General features: G+C 36.6%; 1 protein-coding gene across 3 annotated transcripts in view; it reads right to left on the minus strand.

The window, feature by feature from the left end:
• The window catches only part of RASA2 (RAS p21 protein activator 2), a 126,106-nt gene that overhangs the window by 46,440 nt on the left and 55,916 nt on the right, over positions 1–23,750 (minus strand). For all 3 annotated transcript variants that reach the window (XM_027544586.1, XM_027544580.1, XM_027544570.1), the window contains exons 6-9: positions 7,472–7,555; positions 5,796–5,868; positions 2,564–2,640; positions 623–724 (exon numbers count right to left, since the gene is read on the minus strand). In XM_027544586.1, the coding sequence (XP_027400387.1) occupies positions 623–724; positions 2,564–2,640; positions 5,796–5,868; positions 7,472–7,555 (336 nt within the window). The remainder of the gene's footprint in view (positions 1–622; positions 725–2,563; positions 2,641–5,795; positions 5,869–7,471; positions 7,556–23,750) is intronic.

Genomic DNA, 23,750 nt, shown 5'->3' on the forward strand with positions numbered 1-23,750 from the left:
AATGTCTGAACATTAACATGAATTTAAAAGTCAAGAAAAGGTTTAATACTGTAGCCAATACTGAGCCACCAGAACCCCTGAAAAGCTCATTAACTGAATGAGCTCAACATCTAGATCCCAGACATTAAGAAAATAACACCAGAGCCAGTCACAGTACATTTCAATGGGGTTTGGGGAAGAAAAATCACTGGTGAGATTTCATAACAGCTGAATCTCTACAATAAACCCTTTGCTTTCAAACATTCACAATTTCCGTGCCTGTTAATAAAGTTTTTGAACTACAGATGTTGATCTGTGATCAAACTTTCTCTCACAAGAGCAACTCTTATGTAATGTTTGAAATGTTCTACATTTTCCCTTCAGAGTTAAGATTAAGTTTTTGAACAGGAAAATATTCCAGACAATTCAGTTCTTTTATCTCAGTACCAGAGGGCAAGTCATAAAACAAAAATAATTGTACTTCTATTTCTGCGACAATAAATTAATGGCCAAATCAGTGTTAATGACTTTGGGCTTATCCATTCAAAACTTAAAATATGCTTAGAAGAACCGTTTATTTGCATAGACAGTGAATGAAAGGGGCTGACCAATGTGTAGTTCACTACAGCATCGGTCTTCTTACCAGGCTTGGTGAGAGGCATCATTTCTTAATACATTCACAGGAACCTTGATTTCACCGAGGAAAACATCTTGGACCAGGTTTCCATTGTTCCACAAGTCGATCCTGAAAATTTTCAAGTTGGCTTGATTTTTTTTGCAAACAATGTGTAAGAGAACAAACATGACCAAATAGCTTCAAACTACTATGATTTGTATTATAGCATTAATTTAAGGTTCTGAGTACTTTTGCCATAAGCACCTTTGCCACAGACATCTTTCCCTCAAGCATTTTTGCCACACACATTTTCACCACATAACTAACTGGTTATAAGGCAATTCTGTCATAAAAAGATAAAGTAAATAAATAAAAGAGAGACATTACAAAAGACACAAACATAAAAAATAAAATTAAAAAGACTTCATTGCAAAATACAAAATTTTAATACATTCAAAATATGTATAAATTCATGGCAATAATTCACAAATAACTGACTTTATTTTGTGGGCTGTACCTAAACACTTGTCTTCTAAGTCCTTCGTTCACAGTATTTTACACATTGTTTTTGTTTTGGCTTATTGATTGGTCTCCTTATTTGGCATTACACTGTTTTGCTAAAATTCCTTCCTTTGTTAAGAGAGGTGTCCATTTCCAAACACTACTTGCTTCTGAGCTTTGTACTGCGTTGGGAAAACCATCCACACTATTGTTCATTCTTGGCACAGTGTCCCATGTCTATTGACAGATGTTTCCAAGTTCTATGGGAAATGTGGGTTCAACCCTATGCCTCTGAGGCCCTCAGACTCTCCTCCAATGTGGTGTGTTTCACATAAGAAACCAACTCCTGGGGCAAATCACTGTCACCTGTCTGATCAATAAAGCTATCAATTACATAGATAACTAGAAGAAACACTAATGTAGGTCAACCAGTTGAAACCAAACTGTCAACCAGTTATTTTATTTTTCACAGCGAAGTTGACTTATAGCCAATTAGTTATGTGGTGAAAATGTCTGTGGCAAAGATGTTTACAGTAAAGGTGCTTATGGCAAAGATGCTTATGGTGAAAGTACCAGACAAGTAATTTCACATGCTTAAAAATAAGAGATGTTAGCCATACACCTCACTAGCTAAACTAAGACAGCAGACTACTACAGAAAACTATACTAGTTTTACTTAAAAGCACAGAATTTAACTATCTTAAACAATTTCTTAGTTCCAAAATCTAGGTTTTATTTTAACCTGTAGAAATAAGGACTACAGAATTACATTTTTGAATTTGAGAAAAGAAACCAACACAAGACTATAGTTTCTTTCTCAAAACCAGTTAATATGTAAAGATAGGTGATTTTTAAAAAATACATTACCTGATCATTCCAAACATGTGATTAATACACCCTTCAGATGAACACACTGTTAACACCACACCTATACATGCATTTACAAAACTTTCACCTCCCAAACAGCATAGATATTTAAGACCTAGGAAATAGCACAAACTTCAAACACATGCACCTGATGGGTTATCTTACAAGACTTCTTACCTCACTGAAATTTCTGTTAGACAGCAGATATGTTAAGAAGAATAAAAAAATTATTTCTAAATTGGCTAGTATGTAATTACTTTTCTATATATTCTTCGCATCCATTATGTTATGATTTAAAATTTTAAGGAGCAATTAAATTTGGGAAAAACTAAAAATATAAATAGGTAAAAATAAAATGGGTGAAAATAAGGTCATTTTTAAAATAAATACACCTTGACTACTTCTGCAAAGAAATGAGATTTTGAGAAGATAATTTGGATTTAAATTAGAAGATAATTTAAATTTAATGCACATTCCTCTAAGTTTCATTGATGAACTTGCTCAAGAGAATTCTGTTAAGCTTGAGTCATCTTTTTCAGTTAAATTTAGGATTTTTCTTTTGGCACAGAAAACAGCAACTCTAAAATCCAATTCACATACCTAATTTCCAGCTTTTCAATGTCCTCCTCTTCTACCTGGAACTGGGACTTTCTGGTGTAACTACTGGATCTCGTCACCTATAAACAAAAAATTTTAGTAAAAAAGTTTTTAATGTTTTTCCTACACAAACTTTAAAAAACCATCCCTAAAGTGTTTGTGTTTCTTATAAACAGAAGAAAATGCATATGTAATATCTGACCCCAAATCTAAATACACAAACAGCTATGGAAGTAGCAGAGAGAGGTAAAGATAAGGTGGTAAATAAAACATCAAAATCAACTTTACCTCCATACCCTTCCTTATCGATTCAATATGTAGGAACACTGGGTTCTCTGGTTCATATGTATCTGTTGGTGACTCAGAGTAAAAGTGTTCTATTTCAGTGAAACTGCATAAGCTAGGAACTGTTTGAAGACTTTCCCACATTTCTCAAGATAACAATGCCACCCTCACACTTTCTTCTCACATTTTTACTGAAAATATCAAGGCCATTGGCAGGAACTTCCTCAACTACTGTCCACCTGAACACGTCCATTCCCATAGAGGCCTGTTTCCTGGATGACTTTTCTCACCCTTTTCTGAATCAGAGGGTGAGATGATCCTCCTCTTTTCTGAGACAGCTCCACCCCCACATGGTATGCAGTAAACACGCAGTCAGCATTCGATCTATTTTAATTGCAGCTTTCTTGACCAGACTGTTCACCTCATTCAAGTCTAAGAAAAATTCTCCCTTTAAATTATGGTCTTCCTATCTCTTTCCTTTCACAGACAAGTATCTCAAAACTGCTACCCATCCTTACAGCCTCCACTTCCTCACCACCCACTCACTACAGTAACTCCTTATAATCTGGCTTCCTCATAGATCATCCTCCTAAAACCCCTCTCTTAATCATCAAGTCTGATGATGAAATTTTGAGTTCTCACCTTCCGTGACCCCTTTATCTGAATGAGTGACCATACAAACATCCTCCATTTTCCCAGAGATATTCTTTTCTCTGAGCTTACCCAGCACGATCCTGGCTACCTTCTGCTCTCCTTGCTTCTACCTCTGCCATTACTTCTTCCTCAGAACATACAAACATGGGTTTTCTCCAGGGTTTTATATTTTATTTTGCTTTAAGCTACACAGGGCTGTATGGTTAACAAAGTGCTTTCATGTTCATTATCTTCTGTGTTCATCAGAACACTGCTCTGAGGCAGGCAGGGCTAGATTTATTATCCTCATCTTGAAAATGAGGAAGCTAAAGTACAGAAATTAAGAAACACATTCAAAGTCAAATATTTAACATGTGGCAGAACTTAGCTGGTTCACTTCTCTCCTTTCTTGCATACCTCTACGCCCTTGGCTTGCTTTCTTGACTCACTGTAAACAATTCTTGAATCTTTATCTACAGTCATCACCCATCTTAGTCATGAAGTTCTTATGGGAGGATTTTACATGTCAGAGCTCAAGCTCATTATGCCCCACACTGAACCACTTGTTTTCCTTCTTAACTTTTCCAGATTTGAAATCATGAGGACAACATCTGACTCCTCCTTTTATCTTTTCTTCTGTAACCAATTTGTTATCTTGCCATTTGTAGTTTCTCATCTTTCTCTTCCGCCCTGTTTCCATATTACTCTCTTGAGTCAGACTCTTCCCCCGCTTTTGCTTTTTCCTTTTTTAAAAAAAACACCTAGACTACAATAGTCTTTTGATCTCTGTTCTCTCTCGCAGCCATCTGGCCAACAGATCATGGTTAATTCTTCTCAAAATACTTCATTACTCTTGTTACCTCTGGGCTCAACAATATTCAATGTCCAATACTCCAACCTGCTCTCAAGGTCTTTCATTAGTTGGTCCTACTTTATCTTTCTAAGCTTAACTCCCTTTATTCCCTTTCAGTCAAATCACTACTTGCTACTCTTTGGACATAACTTTCTATGTCTTTGTTCAAAATATTCCATCTCTAATACTCTTTCCCCTGGCTTAACTCAGTGGCAGCAGAGCTCCCCAGCATCTACTACTGCATTTTACTGCTGCATGTCTGCATGCGTGTGCATGCTTTGGGTCTCTTACTCTAGCTAGAGGACAGAGACTGAACTTTTATCTTTATAATCAACTCAACAAAAGGGCCCTTCGAATGAATGTTTTGAGGCTTGATATGCATGCTTGCATATACCAAACAGGTCAGGTCTTGATTTTCAAAGGACCATCTGCTTGTTGCTACATGTTGCCCCTTCTTGGATTTTCTTCAGGCTAGATGTAATGGCCATTTTTAAATACGGAACAACTGAATTAAGTAAGTCCTTGGCTGGAAAATGGAAAAATCTCACACTGGTACATTTTCTTTTGTTTTTCTTTTTTCCTTGCCTCCACCCCCACAATTCTTCCTACTTCAATTCTGGCATTTCTTCAACTGTGTTCCTTTATTAAAGCACAGTAATCAGGCATGGCTAGATGTGCCCTCACTCTCTTCACTTCGAAATATCAAAAAAACAAAAAAACCCATGTAAAAAAAAGGAAAAGCACAAAATGTAACTTAAAAAAACCAAAAACAAAACTTTCCTACAGGTTAATTTCAACTGCAACATATCCTATGGGCAGAACACAATCTTTTAGAATAGAGCTTAATTATTTTTGTTTTTTCCTGTCGTTTTCTAATATGAAAAAGGATTTATTTAACAATGCTCCATAGTAAGGAACTTCAAAGCCCTGTATTTTGGGCAACTTCAAGGCAGCTGAAGTTCTCTATGAAAAAAGCATGTGTCCTTAGAGTGATTTAGCTAATAACAAGGCCTTAATCATATTGTACTTTATAATCTCAAAGCATTTTCCCATTTGAACCTCATAGAAACTCTATGGCTTAGGTTGGGATGCTATTGTTCTCTCTGACAAAATTATCCTTTCACAAGAAATTTGAGTCTCTCATGTAGTGATCTGTCCAAACTCAACTGGGACTAGAACCCAGATCTAACAAGTGGATGTTGCACTTATTTCACTAATGGCTTTCAAGCAGTATTCTGCCAAAGAGTCCTGGGGGGCTGGATAAGGTGGGGTTCTGTGTGAAGTGGGGTGTGATACCACGGCTGACTGAAGAACGGGTGTGGTCCTAGACCTCCCCCTCCTCAAATTAATCAGACTCTGCCTTCGTTTTATGCACTGGGCCTCCACTGTGTCACACCATGAACCCACAGTTTTCAGGGAAAAAATGCTTAGTTGTATTAACATTTAAATAAAACAAAAAGTTACCTCAAAATAAAAGATTTCATTAAACTGCGGATTGCTTGTTTTCTTCTTTACTTTTGTCTTCTTTTGGTCATTCCTGTTCCAATGTGGTAGAGTTTTACCTTGTAGAACTTAACAGTACACAATTATAAAACATGCTATTTCCAACCAGGGAGCCAGGCCTCTTTCTGTTTAACTGTTAGGATGATTCAGGGAAGGCAGTAGCTTTAAACATTACTTGAGGGGAAAAACTGATGTGTCTCTAAAAACTCAAACCAAAGAAGACACAAATTTTGTATATGTGATATATGCCAAGATTTTATTATTCCATGGCTATATTAGATTGACTGTCAAGTTTCCTTCAGGGGTTTTTAAATAACACGTTCCATTATATAAGCAACTCAAATAAATAGCAGAAGGAAGACAATGAGATTCAAATACCTTATTCTATGTTGAAAAATACCCCAGGAACACATTTAACTCAGTTTACCTCTTGGACTTTGGCTACAATGTGGCTTTTTTTTAAAAAAACTTTTTACTTTGAAATAATTAGAGATGCAGAGGAGGCTGCAAAGAAATGTACAGGGAAGTCCCATGGAGACTTTGACCAGCTTCCCAACAGTAACATCCTCCACAACCACAGCACAGTATCAAAACCAATAGTGACTTTTTAAAACAAACTCAGATGCTAAACAGTTTCTATCTGTACATTACTAAGCATTTACACTAAGGAATCTGTTGGGCACTGATTATAAACAAGAACAAAAACCAAGAACAATTCCACTAAACACTTGAAACATGGAGAACTAAATCCCTTTGACAGCATGAATGTTATACAACTGAGTATCTGCTTTTAAATTTAAAACCATCTTACTAATAATAGGCTACTATTGCTTGAGACCCAGTAAGTACCAGGCATGGTGCTTGACATACCATAGGGACAAATACATTTTTCAAAGTGACTTACTGGTTATTTTCTTAAAAATAAGATACATAGTGAGTTTGGGGCTGGGAAGAAGCAGTACATGTATGTATGTATGTGTATGTATATATATATGTTTCTGTGTGGCACTATTATGCTCTTTGTTTCTTGATTCTAAGCCTTCAAGTTGTAGACAAATTTCAACTAGTCAGGCTCTGAAAGAAACCATAATGAAATTATAAAATAGAAAATACTAAAAATTGCTATAAATGTTCTATAAATTATTGTTAAGTAATTTAAATCAATGATACAGTATGCTTCACCATGTTCTGGAATTCTCTCTGAACAGCACAGATGGCACAAGCAGAAAAGGTATTTTTAGTCCTGAGTTGCTTTCTAGATAAAAATATTGAAACTTCCTTGCTATTTTGAGCTAACATTTCTTAAAACAGGATTCTACCTGCAATAAAATCTAAGACATTTGAAAATAAGAAGGCTGATGATGAAAGAAGGTCAAGTTCATGTTTTAAAGTACATTTTAAATACTGTAAAAGAGGTTGCTCCCCATAGCCTAAGAGTCTGGCAGATTTGAAATGGCACTTGTTTTCCTTCATAAAAGAAGAGTTGGCTATTTGCAAGTATATAACAGAACTGAAGATTTTTCTTTCAAAAAGCATTCATTAGTCTATTTCATAAATAGATATTTAATATGTTCCCTTAGAAACTTAATTTGTAATTTTTAAACTTAAAAATCTAATACTAATTCAATAAACATTACCTGGAAGGGCCCACTAGAGAAACTGTTGCATAAGGGTCACAGCTTTGTCCATTTATTAGAGGCAACCCATGGCACGCCTTGACACTAAGGAAGAATAAGGGAAAATTAACATTATTACACTCAAGTTAAACAACATAAAACATTATCTTTAAATACAAGTTAATAAAGTCAAATAAAATCTATTTTCGCATGTCTAAAGTTGTATGCTGCGATTCATGGGGTCACAAAGAGTCAGACATGACTGAGCGACTGAATTGAACTGAAAGTTGTATGCCTATATATATATCACTTATCCCAAACATATGTATGCATGCACTTATTTTTTTTAGATTTTTTTGGATAGTATAATTGCTTTACAATGTTGTGTTAGTTTCTGCTGTACAACAACATGAATCGGCTATATGTATACATATATTCCCTCCCCCGTGAACCTACCACCCCTCCAACCCCCACCCCTCTAGGTTATCACAAAGCACTGAGCTGAGCTCCCTGAACTCATTTTCTTATGCTATACTTCCAAAACAGGACTAGACCACCACAATTAGTACTGAGACTACCAAGTAATATTTAGCACACAAAGCATATCCAACAAGGTACATGCTGTGGTTTGCTAATACATTAAAACGACTGTGGCTTCTAAAAAGGAAAAGAAAAGGGTGTGAACCTTAAAGGAGAAACTACAAACCAAGTCAAATCTGTAGCATCATATCCTCTGCTAAAGCATGAATGAGAAACAAGGAAACAACTGTGGTTTCCACTTAAAATCTGATTCATAAATAAAGAGCAAGCCACATACAGTCCTGCAGCCTTTTATTCTGACTCTCAGTAACAGCTCCTGCATCATTCTGCAGAAAATGATTTAGACCATAAAAACCAAGATCATCTCATCTACTTCATGGATAATGGTCACTGGTATTTACAAAGAACACTGAATCTGACTTAATGACCTGCTCCTCAAATTTTCTCTTTATTGAGGTTCACAATTCAGTTGACCATCTAAGGGTGTACATTTCCCAGTGCCTACAATAAATTCATGACTGTTGGTGAAAAGCATTCTTGGCTGAAAGATATGAGCTACTGAACGACATTCTAATTTCTCTCTACAACCCACAGATCATATATGTGTGTGAAGTGCAAATGGTATGCTGCCGAGTAAAGAAAGAAATGATAATATGACTCATTTCTATTAAACTGGGTATCAAAAATCAAATTAAAAAAATTTCTGAAACTAACTGATGAAAAGTACAGGTCAATACAACAATTCTGGTTATTAATGTCAGGCTTGGGTATAGTCAAATTTTCCCACTGTACATACTGTTTGAAATGTATACTTCTTAGGCTCAATCTCAAAATGATACCTGATTTTTATACAGTTTTTGCAGTTTACTATTTATTTTCACAGAATGCACCTAATTCTCACAACTGTCTTTGAGAAAGGTATAATCATGTCATTTTAAAGAAGAAAGTAAGGCTAAAAAATTTATGTGAGAAAATAACAAAATAATGCTTACAACTTGTAAGAAGTGGGACTCAACTTCTACTTTCTTAACTCCATCTCTAAAGTTCAAAGTCCTCCTACATTCCCACTGTGCCAGAATATACTGTATTTGCTTGGCCACAAAGTTTGTTCGGGTTTTTCCGTAACATACTAAGGAAAAACCCGAACGAACTTTGGGGCAACGCATACTTTCTTCATAATACCAAATTTATCTGATGTAAACACTAATTATGAGAAATCTTAATTATAAAAAGTCACTATAATTTTATGAAGTATGAAAATAATGAGAAAAATGCTTTTCAGTATACAAACCAAAAAAACACCCATAACCCAAAAATATGAGTCTATAAAAATCATCAGAAGTACTCTTAAATAATTTTAAAATATAAGTATAAAAATTAGGTTTTCTGACAAACTAGTAGTATTAAATACAGATTATTTTATTTGCTACATATATTATGAAATATTTTCCTATTTAACTACACTTCTAATTGGTAAATCAAACAACTTCACATCGTAAACCATGAATGAGTTAAAATTAATGTTAAAATAACCTTACTACACCAAATTATCTTGTATTTTATTTATATATGACATATAAAGCATTAGATAATGACACATTTTCTAGAAATTACAAAGGAAAATAAATTTAGTTCAAACTTGTTTATAATACAGAATGATTTGATTCTTTGCCTAGGATTTTTAAACTAAAAGACAAATATTAACTTCTACATATATTAAGAAGAGGTGGCAAGAATACACATAAGAACTATACAAAAAAGATCTTCACAACCCAGATAATCATGATGGTGTGATCACCAACCTAGAGCCAGACATTCTGGAATGTGAAGTCAAGTCAATGGGCGTTAGGAAGCATGACTATGACTACGAACAAAGCTAGTGCAGGTGATGGAATTCCAGTTGAGCTATTTCAGATCCTAAAAGATGATGCTGTGAAAGTGCTGCACTCAATATGCCAGCAAATTTGGAAAACTCAGCAGTGGCCACAGGACTGCAAAAGGTCCATTTTCATTCCAACCCCAAAGAAAGACAATGCCAGCAAATGTTCAAACTACCACACAATTGCACTTATCTCACATGCTAGTAAAGTAATGCTCAAAATTCTTCAAGCCAGGCTTCAACAGTACATGAACCATGAACTTCCTGAAGTTCAAGCTGGATTTAGAAAAGGCAGAGGAACTAGAGATCAAATTGCTAACATCCTTTGGATCATCAAAAAAGCAAGAGAGTTTCAGAAAAACATCAACTTCTGCTCTGCTTTATTGACTATGACAAAGCCTTTGACTGTGTGGACCACAACAAACTCTGGAAAATTCTTCAAGTGATGGGAATACAAGACCACCTGAACTGCCTCCTGAAAAATCTGTACACAGATCAAGAAGCAACAGTTAGAACTGGACATGGAACAACAGACTGGTTCCAAATTGGGAAAGGAGTCTGTCAAGGCTGTATATTGTCACTCTGCTTATTTAAACTTATATGCAGAGTACCTCATGCGAACTGATGGGCTGGATGAGGTACAAGCTGGAATCAAGATTGCTGGGAGAAATATCAATAACCTCAGATATGCAGATGACACCACCCTTACGGCAGAAAGCAAAGAAGAACTAAAGAGCCTCTTAATGAAAGTGAAAGAAGAAAGTGAAAAAGCTGGCTTAAAACTCAACATTCGGAAAACTAAGATCATGGCACCCAGTCCCATCACTTCATGGCAAATAGATGGGGAAACAATGGAAACAGTGAGAGACTTTATTTTGGGGGGCTCCAAAATCACTGCAGATGATGACTACTGCCATGAAATTAAAAGACACTTGCTCCTTGGAACAAAAGCTATGACCAACTTAGCATATTAAAAAGCAGAGACATTACTTTGCTGACAAAGGTCTGTCTAGTCAAAGGTATGGTTTTTCTAGTAGTCATGTATGAATGTGAGAGTTGGACTATAAAGAAAGCTGAGCACCAAAGATTTGATGCTTTTGAACTGTGGTGTTGGAGAAGACTCTTGAGAGTCACTTGAACTGCAAGGAGATTCAACCAGTCCATCCTAAAGGAAATCAGTCCTGAATATTCATTGGAAGGACTGATGCTAAAGATGAAACTCCAATACTCTGGCCACCTGATGCAAAGAACTGACTCATTGGAAAAGACCCTAATGCTGGGAAAGATTGAAGGCAGGGGGAGAACAGGATGACAGAGGATGAGATGGTTGGATGGCATCACTGACTCAAAGGGTACGAGTTTGAGTAGGCTCCGGGAGTTGGTGATGGACAGGGAGGCCTGGCATGCTGCAGTCCATGGGGTCGCAGAGTCAGACACGACTGAGTGACTGAACTGAACTGAACTGACAAACAAGAGTATGTTGTAGTACAGGGAGTTAACATTTATCCTCCCACTTCAATACCTTTAAAAAAAAAAGCGTAATTACCAGAAGTTCAGGACAGTAATCTCAAGGGGATAATAAACAAGGTGAGCCCTCTAACTGTCTCAGCCTATTGCTAGATGGTCTCCTTGAGAAGAAAGAGAGAGGCTGTCAGTTGGGGAAGGCCAAGGTGACTAGAGTACCCAGGACAGAGTACGGGAGGAAACAGAGCTGCACAGAGTGAAAGAAATTGCCAGAGAGCTACAAAATTACCCACACCACCTGCCATCCCCAGTCTTCAGCTAAGTGCTGATAAACACATACATGTGAGGAAACTGTATGTGCTAATAAGCACATACATGTGAGGCATTGGGGGGGAGTTGGAAAAGAACAGAGGGGACAATTCCTGAAGCCTACAAATGACTATCAAGAGATCCCATGGGCATGGTAAAAAGCTGGTAATTTATGGGTGCTGGCCTCAGTAGTGGGAAAATATTAGCCACAGGCTAAAAGGCCATTCTGGTTCCAGTTAACAAAGCTTAAATGTAAACCATAAATGAATCAAACTGTTTCCAAATAATTTAAGTCGTCAAGTATATTCATAAGCATACAAAAGTATCCAGCAACTTCACAATGTCTAGCATCCAACAGAAAATAACTAGAAACACAAAGAAGTCAAGAAAATACAACCCAGGATGGAAAAAAGCCAAATCAACAGTAACAGATCCAGAAATGACACAGAGGATAGAATTAGTAGATGAGGACATAGAAAAAGTTATTATAACTATATTTCATATGTTTGGTAGAAACACAGAAGACATTAAAATCTGAACGTCCTCAAGTTCTGATATGAAAAATACTGAGTGGGATTAATAGAAGGTTAGAAATGGCAGAAGAAAAGATTAGTAAACATGAAGGTAGAGTAAAAGACACATTATACAGATATGTAAATGGTCTAAACATGTCAACTAAAGCATAAATTTTCAGATGGGACAAAAAAATTTTACTCTGTCTTTAAGAAATTCTTTTAAATATAAGATAAAAATAAAAGTAAAAAACAGAAAAATATATGCCATGCTAATACTAACTAAAGGAAAGCTGAATGAATGAGTAATGACAATCCAAATACCCATTAGCAAGGGTCTAGCTGAATAAATTATGGTAAATCTATACAATGGAATTCTACATAGTTGTCTAAAGAATGGAGTAAATATCTATTCTCTGATTACACTGATTATGGAGAGATCTTCAGTATATATTCTTAAGTGAAGAAAGAAGTTACAGAACTCTATACTTTGTATAAGAATGGAATGGGAAACATTAATATATTTTTATTTATATCAATATATGTGCATAAATCTATTTGCTTGTATTTGTAAAAATACTGAAAAGACTAAAATTTGGGAATGGGGACTTATTCAGATATATCTGACACAGTTTTGAGTTTGCAAACAGAAAACTTTTACATTTCAAAAGTGAAAATAAACTTAAAGAGATAACTCGAATTAGTTCAAAAGACTAGAGCACAGTATTTGATTCTAATCCATAGTGATATACAGTCTTAGAACAAATAGAACAGTTAAGACCTCTAAAACTTCATTCAGTAACCTAATCATCAGTGGTAATACTGGTATTATTATTTTGAATCTACTGTCTGTATTTTATAAAGTAATGTAAATAAATAATCATATTGTTAAGTATATAATGTTAAGGATTAAGATTTTCAATGTAAGGGGAAAGAAATACAAGTATAAAATCAAAGTTGGACTAAAAATCTTCTAGTATTAAATTTAAATTACAAACATGAAAAAAGGAAGAAAGCAAGTGAAACAACCAGCCACAGAGCCAGAGTGGGCATATTAATATCAAACTAGATTTCACAATGAAGAATATTACCAATATTAGAATAAAGAAGGATATTCTATAATAACGAGTTCAATTTATCAAGCAGACATAAAAATACAATATAAAACAAAACAAACACACTCCAGACCCAGATAGCTTCACTGGTGAATTCTTACACAAATCATGTAAAAAATAAATTACATGAGTTCTATAAAAACTTGGAAAACTGAAGAGGAGAGACTATTTCCCAATTCATCCAAAGTGACCATTAACATCCTGATTACAAAACCAAAGACATTATAAGAAAACTACAAACTAATATCTTTCATGAACAGAGATGCAAAAATCCTTAACAAAATTTCAGCAAATCAAAGCCAGAAATATGTAACAATATTAACACAACATGACCAAGTGGATGTAGTTTAAACATTCAAAAATCAGTCAACAAAATTCACCATTTTAACAGATAAAAACAAAAAATAAGTGTTAAGATCATCTGAATATCCATCTCTGGTAAAAATTCTCAGTAAACTAGGAACAAAGGGGGAATTTTCTCAACCTGATGACGGATAGCTAACATTGTACTTGGTGGTTAAAAAATTGAAAAATTACCCCCTAAGATAAGTAATAAGACAAGAATGTTTGTTCTCACAACTTCTATTCAACATTGTACTGGAGTTTCTGGCCAGTACAATAAAGGAAGAAACAGACTGAAAAGGAAGAAGTAAAGCCATCTATTCATAGATGACATAACTGTCTGTGTACAACATTGAATGAAATCTATTTTAAAAAGCTAGTAGAATTAATAAGTGAATGTAAAAAGGTTGCAGGATATAAAACAATTTTTAAAATTTTCATATACTAGCAACAACCATATATTCAATTTGTCTCAATTTTCTCTCCTGAGGTTCTTTACTTCAGTCCGTTTCTCTAAAATAAAAATTACTGCCTGGACCTCAAGTCACTTTGCACCTATCTAATTTTTCTATTTTCACTCCCAATTTCTTGACCTCCTACTCACTCCTTCCCTTACTGAAATCCAGTTTTTTCTGTTTTTCATTCCATGGAAACTCTCCTCATTAAGGTCCCCTGAGTGTCAAATGCTATCCATATTTTTCAGGGGTTTTCTCACTGGATTTCTTGGCAGCATGCAATATTCCTGATCACTCTCTCCTTGAAACTCTCTTCTCTCTTGGTTCCCTTGACCCTAACTTCCTTTGTAACACCTATCTGTATGCTTCAGGTTTTTTGCACATGTTTTTGTAATTCTAACTTCTGGAAAAAACTGAGTGTTAGTTGCTCAGTCGTGTCTGACTCTTTGCAACCCCATGAACTGCAGCCTGCCACGCTCCTCTATGAGATTTCCCAGGCAAGAATACTGCAGTGAGTTGCCATTCCTTTCTCAAGATGATGGAGATCATCTCGACCCAGGGATTGAATCCAGGTCTCCTGCACTGACATTGGCAAGTGGATTCTTTACCATCTGAACAACCAGGGAAGCCCTCTACTGCTGGATTTGCTAGCAACTGCTCTCTTTATGCTACATAACCTCCCTTAAGCCTACTACAATCTATCACATCTATTCTTATGGCCACAACTATCAACAATACACTTGAATATGAGATCTCACCACAGAGTTAAAGATTTCTGTATCTGAATGTCTGATGGAAATCCCTACATAGATGTTCAAGAGTGGCTAAAACTCAACTCACTACCATCTACTAAAGCAGCTCCTCCTCCAGTATTTTTTCTTAGTTGTATATACCACCACCCCCCCCATAACACAGCTAGAAATCTAGGAGCCATATTGGAATAATTCCTCCTTCCTCACTTTCTATATCTAATCAATCAATACATTTCAGTGATTCTACTCTCTAAATATTACTTCATCTGGCCTCTTTTCTCATATCTGCAACTATTGTTCTGGCACAGAATCCACTCTCACTTGGATCTCACAAAGTAAATCCAGTAACCCTTTATTGTTATTGTTCAGTCGCTAAGTTATGCTCAACTCTTTGTGACTCCATGGACTACAGCACGCCAGGCTCCTCTGTCCTCCACTATCTCCTGGAGTTTGCTCAAATTCATATCCTCTGAGTTGGTGATGCTATCTAACTATCTCATCCTCTACTGCTCCCTTCTCCTTTGGCCTTCACTCTTTCCCAGCATCAGGGTCTTTGCCAATGAGTCAGCTCTTGCATCAGGTGGCCAAAGTATTGGAGCATCAGCTTCAGCAACAGTCCTTCCAGTGAGTATTAAGGAATGATTTCCCTTAGGATTTACTGGTTGGTTTGATCTCTTTGCAGTCAAAGGGATTCTCAAGAATTTTCTCCAGCATCAGCGTAATATTCTTCAAGTTCACCTCCTAGTTTCTATACTTACTGCTCTCACAAATCTGATCTTTCTAAAATGCAAATCAGGTGCTCGCTTTGGCAGCACCAGATACAAATCTGTCCACTCTCTACTGTCTAAAACCTTCCAATAGTTCCATAAGCTCCTAAGTTTTATAAGTTCATATGGTACATAAAAGCCTCTAAGAACTAGCTCCAGCCTAGTTCATCAATTTCTGATCAATCTCTGACTCAGTGTTCATATATCAGGCAACATCAAACTGCTTTTAATCATACACACACACAAAATACCATGCTGTTTCTTGACTTTGTATTTTTGTTTGTATTATTTTTTTCCTTTTGGAAAAAAACACTTTTTCTAGACAAGCTACTTTCTATTCATCCATTAAGAAGTCAAATGTTAACCTTTCTTCATTTACCTGTTTTAAAATTTATTTAGTGCCTAGTTAAGTGCCAGATGCCGGGGCCATGAAGTCAGTAAGACAAACACAGCCCCGCCCTCATGGAGCTTAGAGTCTGCCTGAAGAAAGAGATGACAAGCAACAACTGAAAACTAATAATAACTACAAATAGTGGCGAGTGCTGTGGAAGACAAAGAACAGTGTGCCCTATTTTACGATAAGTGACATTTAAGTTGAAACTTAAAAAACAAGAATGAACCAAATAGAAGAATAATGGGCATAAGGACATTCCTGGGAAAAGGAAAGGCAGCTAGAAGAGTAATGTCACTCTCAGAGAACTGAGAGAAGGCCAACAAGCATATTTATACGAAGTATGCAACAAAACAAGATCAAAGAGGCAGGAGAGGTCGCTGGATCTATGGGCCATGATAAGGAGCCTGAATTTTATTCTAAATAAATGCACTGCAAACTCAAGTGTCTGAGCAGGGGACTGCCATGGTCTAGTTTATGTTCCAAAAGACTGCTCTGGGCTGCTTACAAACAGAATGGACTGCTGAATGGAAGAAGAGTTAAAAGATTATTGAAATAGTCAAGGTAAGAAATGATTGGTGGTCTGAAATAAGGAGATGTCAGTAGATATTTATTAAAAATTAGAAAATTCAAGAAAAAATTTTATAGAACCAATAAAAAACAATCCTATCTGTGGTGGGGTAGAGGAGAAAAAATTTTAAGTGACTTCAGATTTCTGGCTTGATCAATCGGGTGGATGGTGGTACTATCTGCTAAGGCTGTGGGGAAGAGTTAGATATTAACAGATATAAGAATCAATATTGCAGTTTTAAATGTGTTAAATTTGTGTGCTGTGAGACATCAAAGTGGAATAGCCAAAAAGGCAGGTGGACAATGAGTCTGGAGCTAGAAAAAAGATCTGGGTGGGATGCACAAGTTGTAGACAATTTTTAAAACTTTTTATTTTGAATTAATTTTTGACTTTCAAAAAGCTGTTAAATGTTTGGAGTTCCTGTATACCCATCACCCAATGTTAACATTTTGTGTAATCAGAGTAGAATTATAGAAACAGAAAACAGTCATTGATACGATGTTAGTTAATAATAAAGTTAACTAGTCTACAGACGTTACTTAAATGTCACCAATGTCCTTTTCCTGGTGCATGATGCAACACAGGATCTCAAACTGCATTTAGATGTCATGTCCACTTAGTCTCCTCTATCCAAAATGGTTGTTTGCTCCATGAACTTGCCAGTACTGGCCAGTTATTTTGTAAAATATTCCTTAAATTGAATTTGCCTGATGTTTGCTTATGATTAGACTAAGGTTATGCATCTTGGTATCCTTAATGCAACTTACCAGGAGGTACTGAATGTCTCATTATTGGTGACATTAGTTTTGAGCACTCAGTTAAGATGGGGATTCCCAGCTGGTACAGCAGGAAGTAACCTGTCTGCCAAGCAGGAGACCTAAGAGACGTAGGTTTGATCCCTGGGATGGGAAGATACCCTAGAGGAGGAAATGGAAACCAGCTCCAATATTCTTGCCTAGACAATTCCATGGACAGAGGAGCCTGGGGTTGCAAAGTGTCAGACACAAGTGAATACCACCACTAGTTAAGATGGTATGTACCTATCAGACATCTTACAGTGTTATTCTTTGAAGACTATGCATATATGCTGTCTGTCATTACACTTATGTCCACTTATTCAGTATCTATAGATAATCTGTCCCTGCACTAATATTGTAGTACTTGCTAATAGTGATTTATTTCTATCATTTGTCCTATATTCACAAATAAGGAAAAGCAGTCCCTTTCTCTACCATGTACTTGTTACATCAGCATTGGCTCACTGATATTTACTTTACAGACTTTAATCTATTATTATCATTATTCATTTTCATGCTCAAACTGTCCCAGACTTGGTTATTTGGAGCACTTTCTAATTGACTTCAACATCCTTTCTACATGCCCTCATTATTTTTTGAGCAATTCCTTACTTTCTGACTCCATAGATGCTCTAGGCTCATCTTTCATATTTTTCTCTGTTTCAGTGACTCTCAAACAAGTCACTACTTCAAAAAAAAGTTCACCTTCTTTTCACTGGAGTATGTCTAATAGGCAGCCAGTAGCCACATGTGGCTATTTAAATTTTAATTAAAATTAGACAAAACTTAAAATTTAGTTCTTTTTTTTTTTTTTTGTCCAGTCGGCCCACCTTCACCGGCGTGGCGGCTCCCGCTGCGGCCCCACCTTAGCGGGCCGGCCCGTCTGCGCCTGCGCGGGAGCCACCACCCCCGCAAGGCGTCAACGCCTCCCCTAAAATTTAGTTCTTCAGTTGCACTAGTCGCATTTCAAGTTTTCAATAAGCCACACAGCTACTGGCCACTAAAATGAACAATTAAGACAAAAGACATTTTCATAATTACAGAAAAATCTAGTGTACAATCCTGACTGGAGAATGTTATTTAGAAATCAAGTATATAGGAAGTAAGCATATTCACTGCTACTGGGATGATACTGCCTACAGTGAATAGAGCTAGTATCCATACATGCATGCACACACACACACACACAACCCGCGCCCCCCCCCCCCCCCGCCCCCCGCCATATCTATTAGACAATCTTACTTTGAGAAGTCTGCCTTCAAAGGAGAGCAAATAAACAGGAATGGTAGTGGGAGAGGGGACTGGAGACGAGGCCTGGGAACACATGTCTTTTAGAATGGGAGATCCTAGAACATGTTTATACGCTACTGAGAATAACCTAAAAGAGCAGATAACACTGATGAAACAGAAGAAGGTATAAATGAAGGGGCAAAGTCCTTTAGTAGAATAAAGACAGAGAACCCAGAGCTCAAATGGAAGAATTCACTCACAACAAGATAAGGGGCACCACATCTACTAAGTGTTAAGGACAAAGAGATGGAGGCCAATCCAGGTTTGCAGATTTGGATTCAGGAAGCTGTGACCAATTTACAGTTTGCAGAGATGGAGAATCTCATAGGTATAATGAGAAGCACAGTAAAACTCCACATTAATTGCTAAGTACCCATGTGAGGTTTGTGATCATGAATTTAAAGTAAAATTAGTCTTTCTGTGTGATTTTTCTCTAGCAATATTCAGGTGCACACTGAACATAAAGGAAGAGGTTGAGTTCATTTATATTAAAGGGAAGAGAAGGGCAGGGGAGTCCAGGTAACCTGTAAGAAAATAACTATAGTGACAGATCATGGAAAAAGGCCTAGAAGAAAGTAAAATAGGAGAAGAAAAGAATGTGGTAAAGATCAGTGGATGGAAGTCTTATTGAAGTTCAAGAAACGCTACAATGGGGAGCTTTCCAGGCCTGAGAGTAACAGCAACTACTGGGATATGAAACTTTCCACAGACCTCTCCCCAGAACTGTTAAGTTCAGCAAGGAGCACAAAGGAAACAGCACAGAAAGCCATGGCTTGAACATTACTGAAAAAAAGAAAATACTACGAACTTCAAAATACCTCTACAGCTGAGAAATCAGCAATAAACTCCACAAAGCTACTACTGGAGTTCCATTGTTCTATGGACGTTGAGTATGGACAGTGAAGGCTTAAGTGAAAAAGGCAAGGAAAAAAAGAATGCAGATCAATATATGTCCACATACAGACCTGTCTGTGAATACTTAATAGCAGTTTTCTTTATAACAGCCTCAAATGGGAAACAATTAAAATATCCATTAACTAGTGAATGCGTAAACAAATTCCATACAAATGAATACTATTCTTAAATAAAAAGAAATGAACTGGCTTCCAATTCTAGGACAAGATGGAGTAGATGCATATCTCCCTCTTCTTCCCAACAAGCATGGCTAATAGCCCAGGATGTTGAACAAACATAATAAAACTAAAAAGTCAAGAGAAGAAGGCAAGTCAATCAGAGATCTTGGAAACCAACAAAATTGGGACTTGGCAGTGAATTCCCTAGGTTTTCTTGTTATCCCTTATACATCCCAGACTGAGTACCAGAGAAGCTACCAATCCAGAAGTACCAATGGGAAGAGACAAAAAGTGCCCAGAGAAAAGCCAGCTTTCTCTAGCCAGCTTAGCAAGATAAAAGCCATTTTTAGACAATAACCATCTATTCCAATTAAACACCATGAAAAATACTGGCTCTACCCTCACACCCCCATCAACAAAGGCCTAAAGTTGAGGTGAGAACCTAGACTTCAACCTCTGACAAGTTGTAATAAGCCCTTCTTCTTGTGGAGTCAGCAGAGACCACATGAGGAGCCTGGATTTCCATCGCCACCAAGTCTAACCATTCCTCCTCCTCCATGTCAGGGTGGCGTCGGAGAAGGCTGAGTGGGAAGGTTAGACTTTCACCACTTTGTAGGTGTAACTGACTCCTCCCAACCAGGATATCACTGGAGGCCACAGGGAACAGTAATAAGGTACTCCTCCCTGTCCCAGTCAGAGTGGTAACAGGAAGAAGCAAAGGGGAGCCTGAACCAGCTCTCATTCAGCAGTTATAAGGAACTCTTCTCCTTCCTCCAGGGGTATCAACAGCAGTTGACTCAGGAACCTGGGCTTCTATTTCTACATGATAGTAATGAATAAGAATTCCTCTTCCCCCACCAGCAGAGAATCAGAATCTGGCTAAAACAGAAGATTTAAATAAGATTCAGAGTCTTATTACACAATTCCTAAAATGTACAGGATAGAACTGAAAACCAAACAATCTCCAGCTTAAAAGATAAAAGACAATCATTAGGACAACAACACTGAGACAACATGGATGTTGAACTTATCTGATAGAAAATGTGAAAGCAGGCATCATAAAAATGACTCAATGAGCAATTATGAACACATTTGAAATAAATAAAAACATAGAAAGTTTCAGCAAAAAAAAAAAAAAGTAAGTCTTACCAAAGAAATAAAGAACCACCAAGTGGACATTTTAGGACTTAAAAATACCATAACCAAAATAAAAATAACTCCATAGATGAGTCCAAGACTAGAACAGACAGAACAAAGGATCAGTGAGCTTAAAGAAATAACCTAATAGGAACAACAGAGGGAAAACAGACCAGAAAAAAAAGAGAGGGGATGGTGGGCAGAGCCTCAGGTATGTATGGGATAATAACAGATCTAACATTCAAGCCACTGGAGTCTCAAAAGGACAGGGGAGAAATCTAGCAGGGTTGATAAATGTAACAAGAAAAAAATGACTAAAAATTTCCTAATCTGGCAAAAGATATAAGTATGTAGGTTCAAGAAGCTGAGCAGGATAAACCCAAACAAATCTACAGTCCAACTATTAACACTTAGACAATGAAAGACAAAGAAAAAATCTTGGAAGTATCCAGAGGGAAAAATAGGAAAATCTGCATAGGAAAAACAATTTGAACGATAGTGGATTTCTCATCAAAAATCATGGAGGCCAAAAGGAAATAGTACATTTTTCATGTGCTGAGGAAAAAAAAGAATTATCAACCAAGAATTCTATATTCAGTGAAAATATCCTTTAGGAATGAAGAAAAAAAATCAAGACATTTTCACATAATGAAAAACTAAAAGAAAGTGTAACCGGTAGACCAATCCTAAAAATAATGGTAAGAGAAAATTCTCTAAACATAAAAGACAGTGATAGAAGAAGGGATCCTGAAATGACAGGAAGGAAAAAATACAGAAAGAGCAAATATGTAACTAAATACAAGAGACTTAAAATTTTCTTCTTTTCTAAATTGTGTTAGATAGCTGAAAGACTGTAACACTGATGGAGGTTCTTACTGTTGTACAAGAAATACTTCAGACAATTATATTACAAATGGTGGAGGACTAAAAGAAGGTAAGGTTTCTACATTTTATTCTCACTGACAAAATGTCAACACTAGTAGACTACAAGTTACACATGTATAATGTAAACCTAAAGCAAACACTAAAAAAAACTAAACAAAGAGATACAGGGTAGATTTAAAAAAAATTATAGATAAAATTAAATTCTAAAAAATGTTCAAGAAACTCACAGGAAAAAGAAAATAGGGGACAGAAAATAAAAAATAAAATGGTAGATTTAAGCCTAACAGATTTAAGCCTGGTAGATTTAAGCACTAAAGAATTGATGTTTTTATGGATCAGAAGAATCAATAGTGAAAATGAGTATACTACCCAAAGCAATCTATAGATTCAATGCAATCCCTATCAAGCTACCAACAGTATTTTTCACAGAGCTAGAACAAATAATTTCACACTTTATATGGAAATACAAAAAAACTCGAATAGCCAAAGCAATCTTGAGAAAGAAGAATGGAACTAGAGTAATCAACCTGCCTGACTTCAGGCTCTACTACAAAGCCACAGTCATCAAGACAGTATGGTACTGGCACAAAGACAGAAATATAGATCAATGGAACAAAACAGAAAGCCCAGAGATAAATCCAAGCACCTGTGGACACCTTATCTTTTTACAAAAGAGGCAAGAATATACAATGGATTAAAGACAATCTCTTTAACAAGTGGTGCTGGGAAAACTGGTCAACCACTTGTAAAAGAATGAAACTAGAACAATTTCTAACACCATACACAAAAATAAACTCAAAATGGATTAAAGATCTAAACATAAGACCAGAAACTATAAAACTCCTAGAGGAGAACATAGGCAAAACACTCTCCGACATAAATCACAGCAGGATCCTCTATGACCCTCCCAGAATATTGGAAATAAATGCAAAAATAAACAAATGGGACCTAATTAAAATTAAAAGCTTCTGCACAACAAAGGAAACTATAAGCAAGGTGAAAAGACAGCCTTCAGAAAATGGGAGAAAATAATAGCAAATGAAGCAACTGACAAACAACTAATCTCAAAAATATACAAGCAACTCCTGCAACTCAATTCCAGAAAAATAAACAACCCAATTGAAAAATGGGCCAAAGAACTAAATAGACATTTCTCCAAAGAAGACATACAGATGGCTAACAAACACATGAAAAGATGCTCAACATCACTCATTATCAGAGAAATGCAAATCAAAACCACAATGAGGTACCATTTCACGCCAGTCAGAATGGCTGCGATCCAAAAGTCTGCAAGCAATAAATGCTGGAGAGGGTGTGAAGAAAAGGGAACCCTCTTACACTGTTGGTGGGAATGCAAACTAGTACAGCCACCATGGAGAACAGTGTGGAGATTCCTTAAAAAACTGGAAATAGAACTGCCTTATGACCCAACAATCCCACTGCTGGGCATACACACCAAGGAAACCAGAATTGAAAGAGACACGTGTACCCCAATGTTCATTGCAGCACTGTTTATAATAGCCAGGACATGGAAGCAACCTAGATGTTCATCAGCAGATGAATGGATAAGAAAGCTGTGGTACATATACACAATGGAGTATTAAGTATTACTCAGCCATTAAAAAGAATATATTTGAATCAGTTCTAATGAGGTGGATGAAACTGGAGCCTATTATACAGAGTGAAGTAAGCCAGAAAGAAAAACACCAATACAGTATACTAACGCATATATATGGAATTTAGAAAGATGGTAACGATAACGCTGTACGCAAGACAGCAAAAGAGACACAGATGTATAGAACAGTCTTTTGGACTCTGTGGGAGAGGGAGAGGGTGGGATGATTTGGGAGAACGGCATTGAAACATGTATAATATCATGTATGAAACGAACCGCCAGTCCAAGTTCGATGCATGATACTGGTTGCTTGGGGCTAGTGCACTGGGACGACCCAGAAGGATGGTACAGGGAGGGAGGAGGGAGGGGGGTTCGGGATGCGGAACACATGTATACCTGTGGTGGA

The sequence above is a fragment of the Bos indicus x Bos taurus genome, chromosome 1 (assembly GCF_003369695.1).
Source record: "Bos indicus x Bos taurus breed Angus x Brahman F1 hybrid chromosome 1, Bos_hybrid_MaternalHap_v2.0, whole genome shotgun sequence".
In the NCBI taxonomy this organism is placed as follows: Eukaryota; Metazoa; Chordata; class Mammalia; order Artiodactyla; family Bovidae; genus Bos; species Bos indicus x Bos taurus.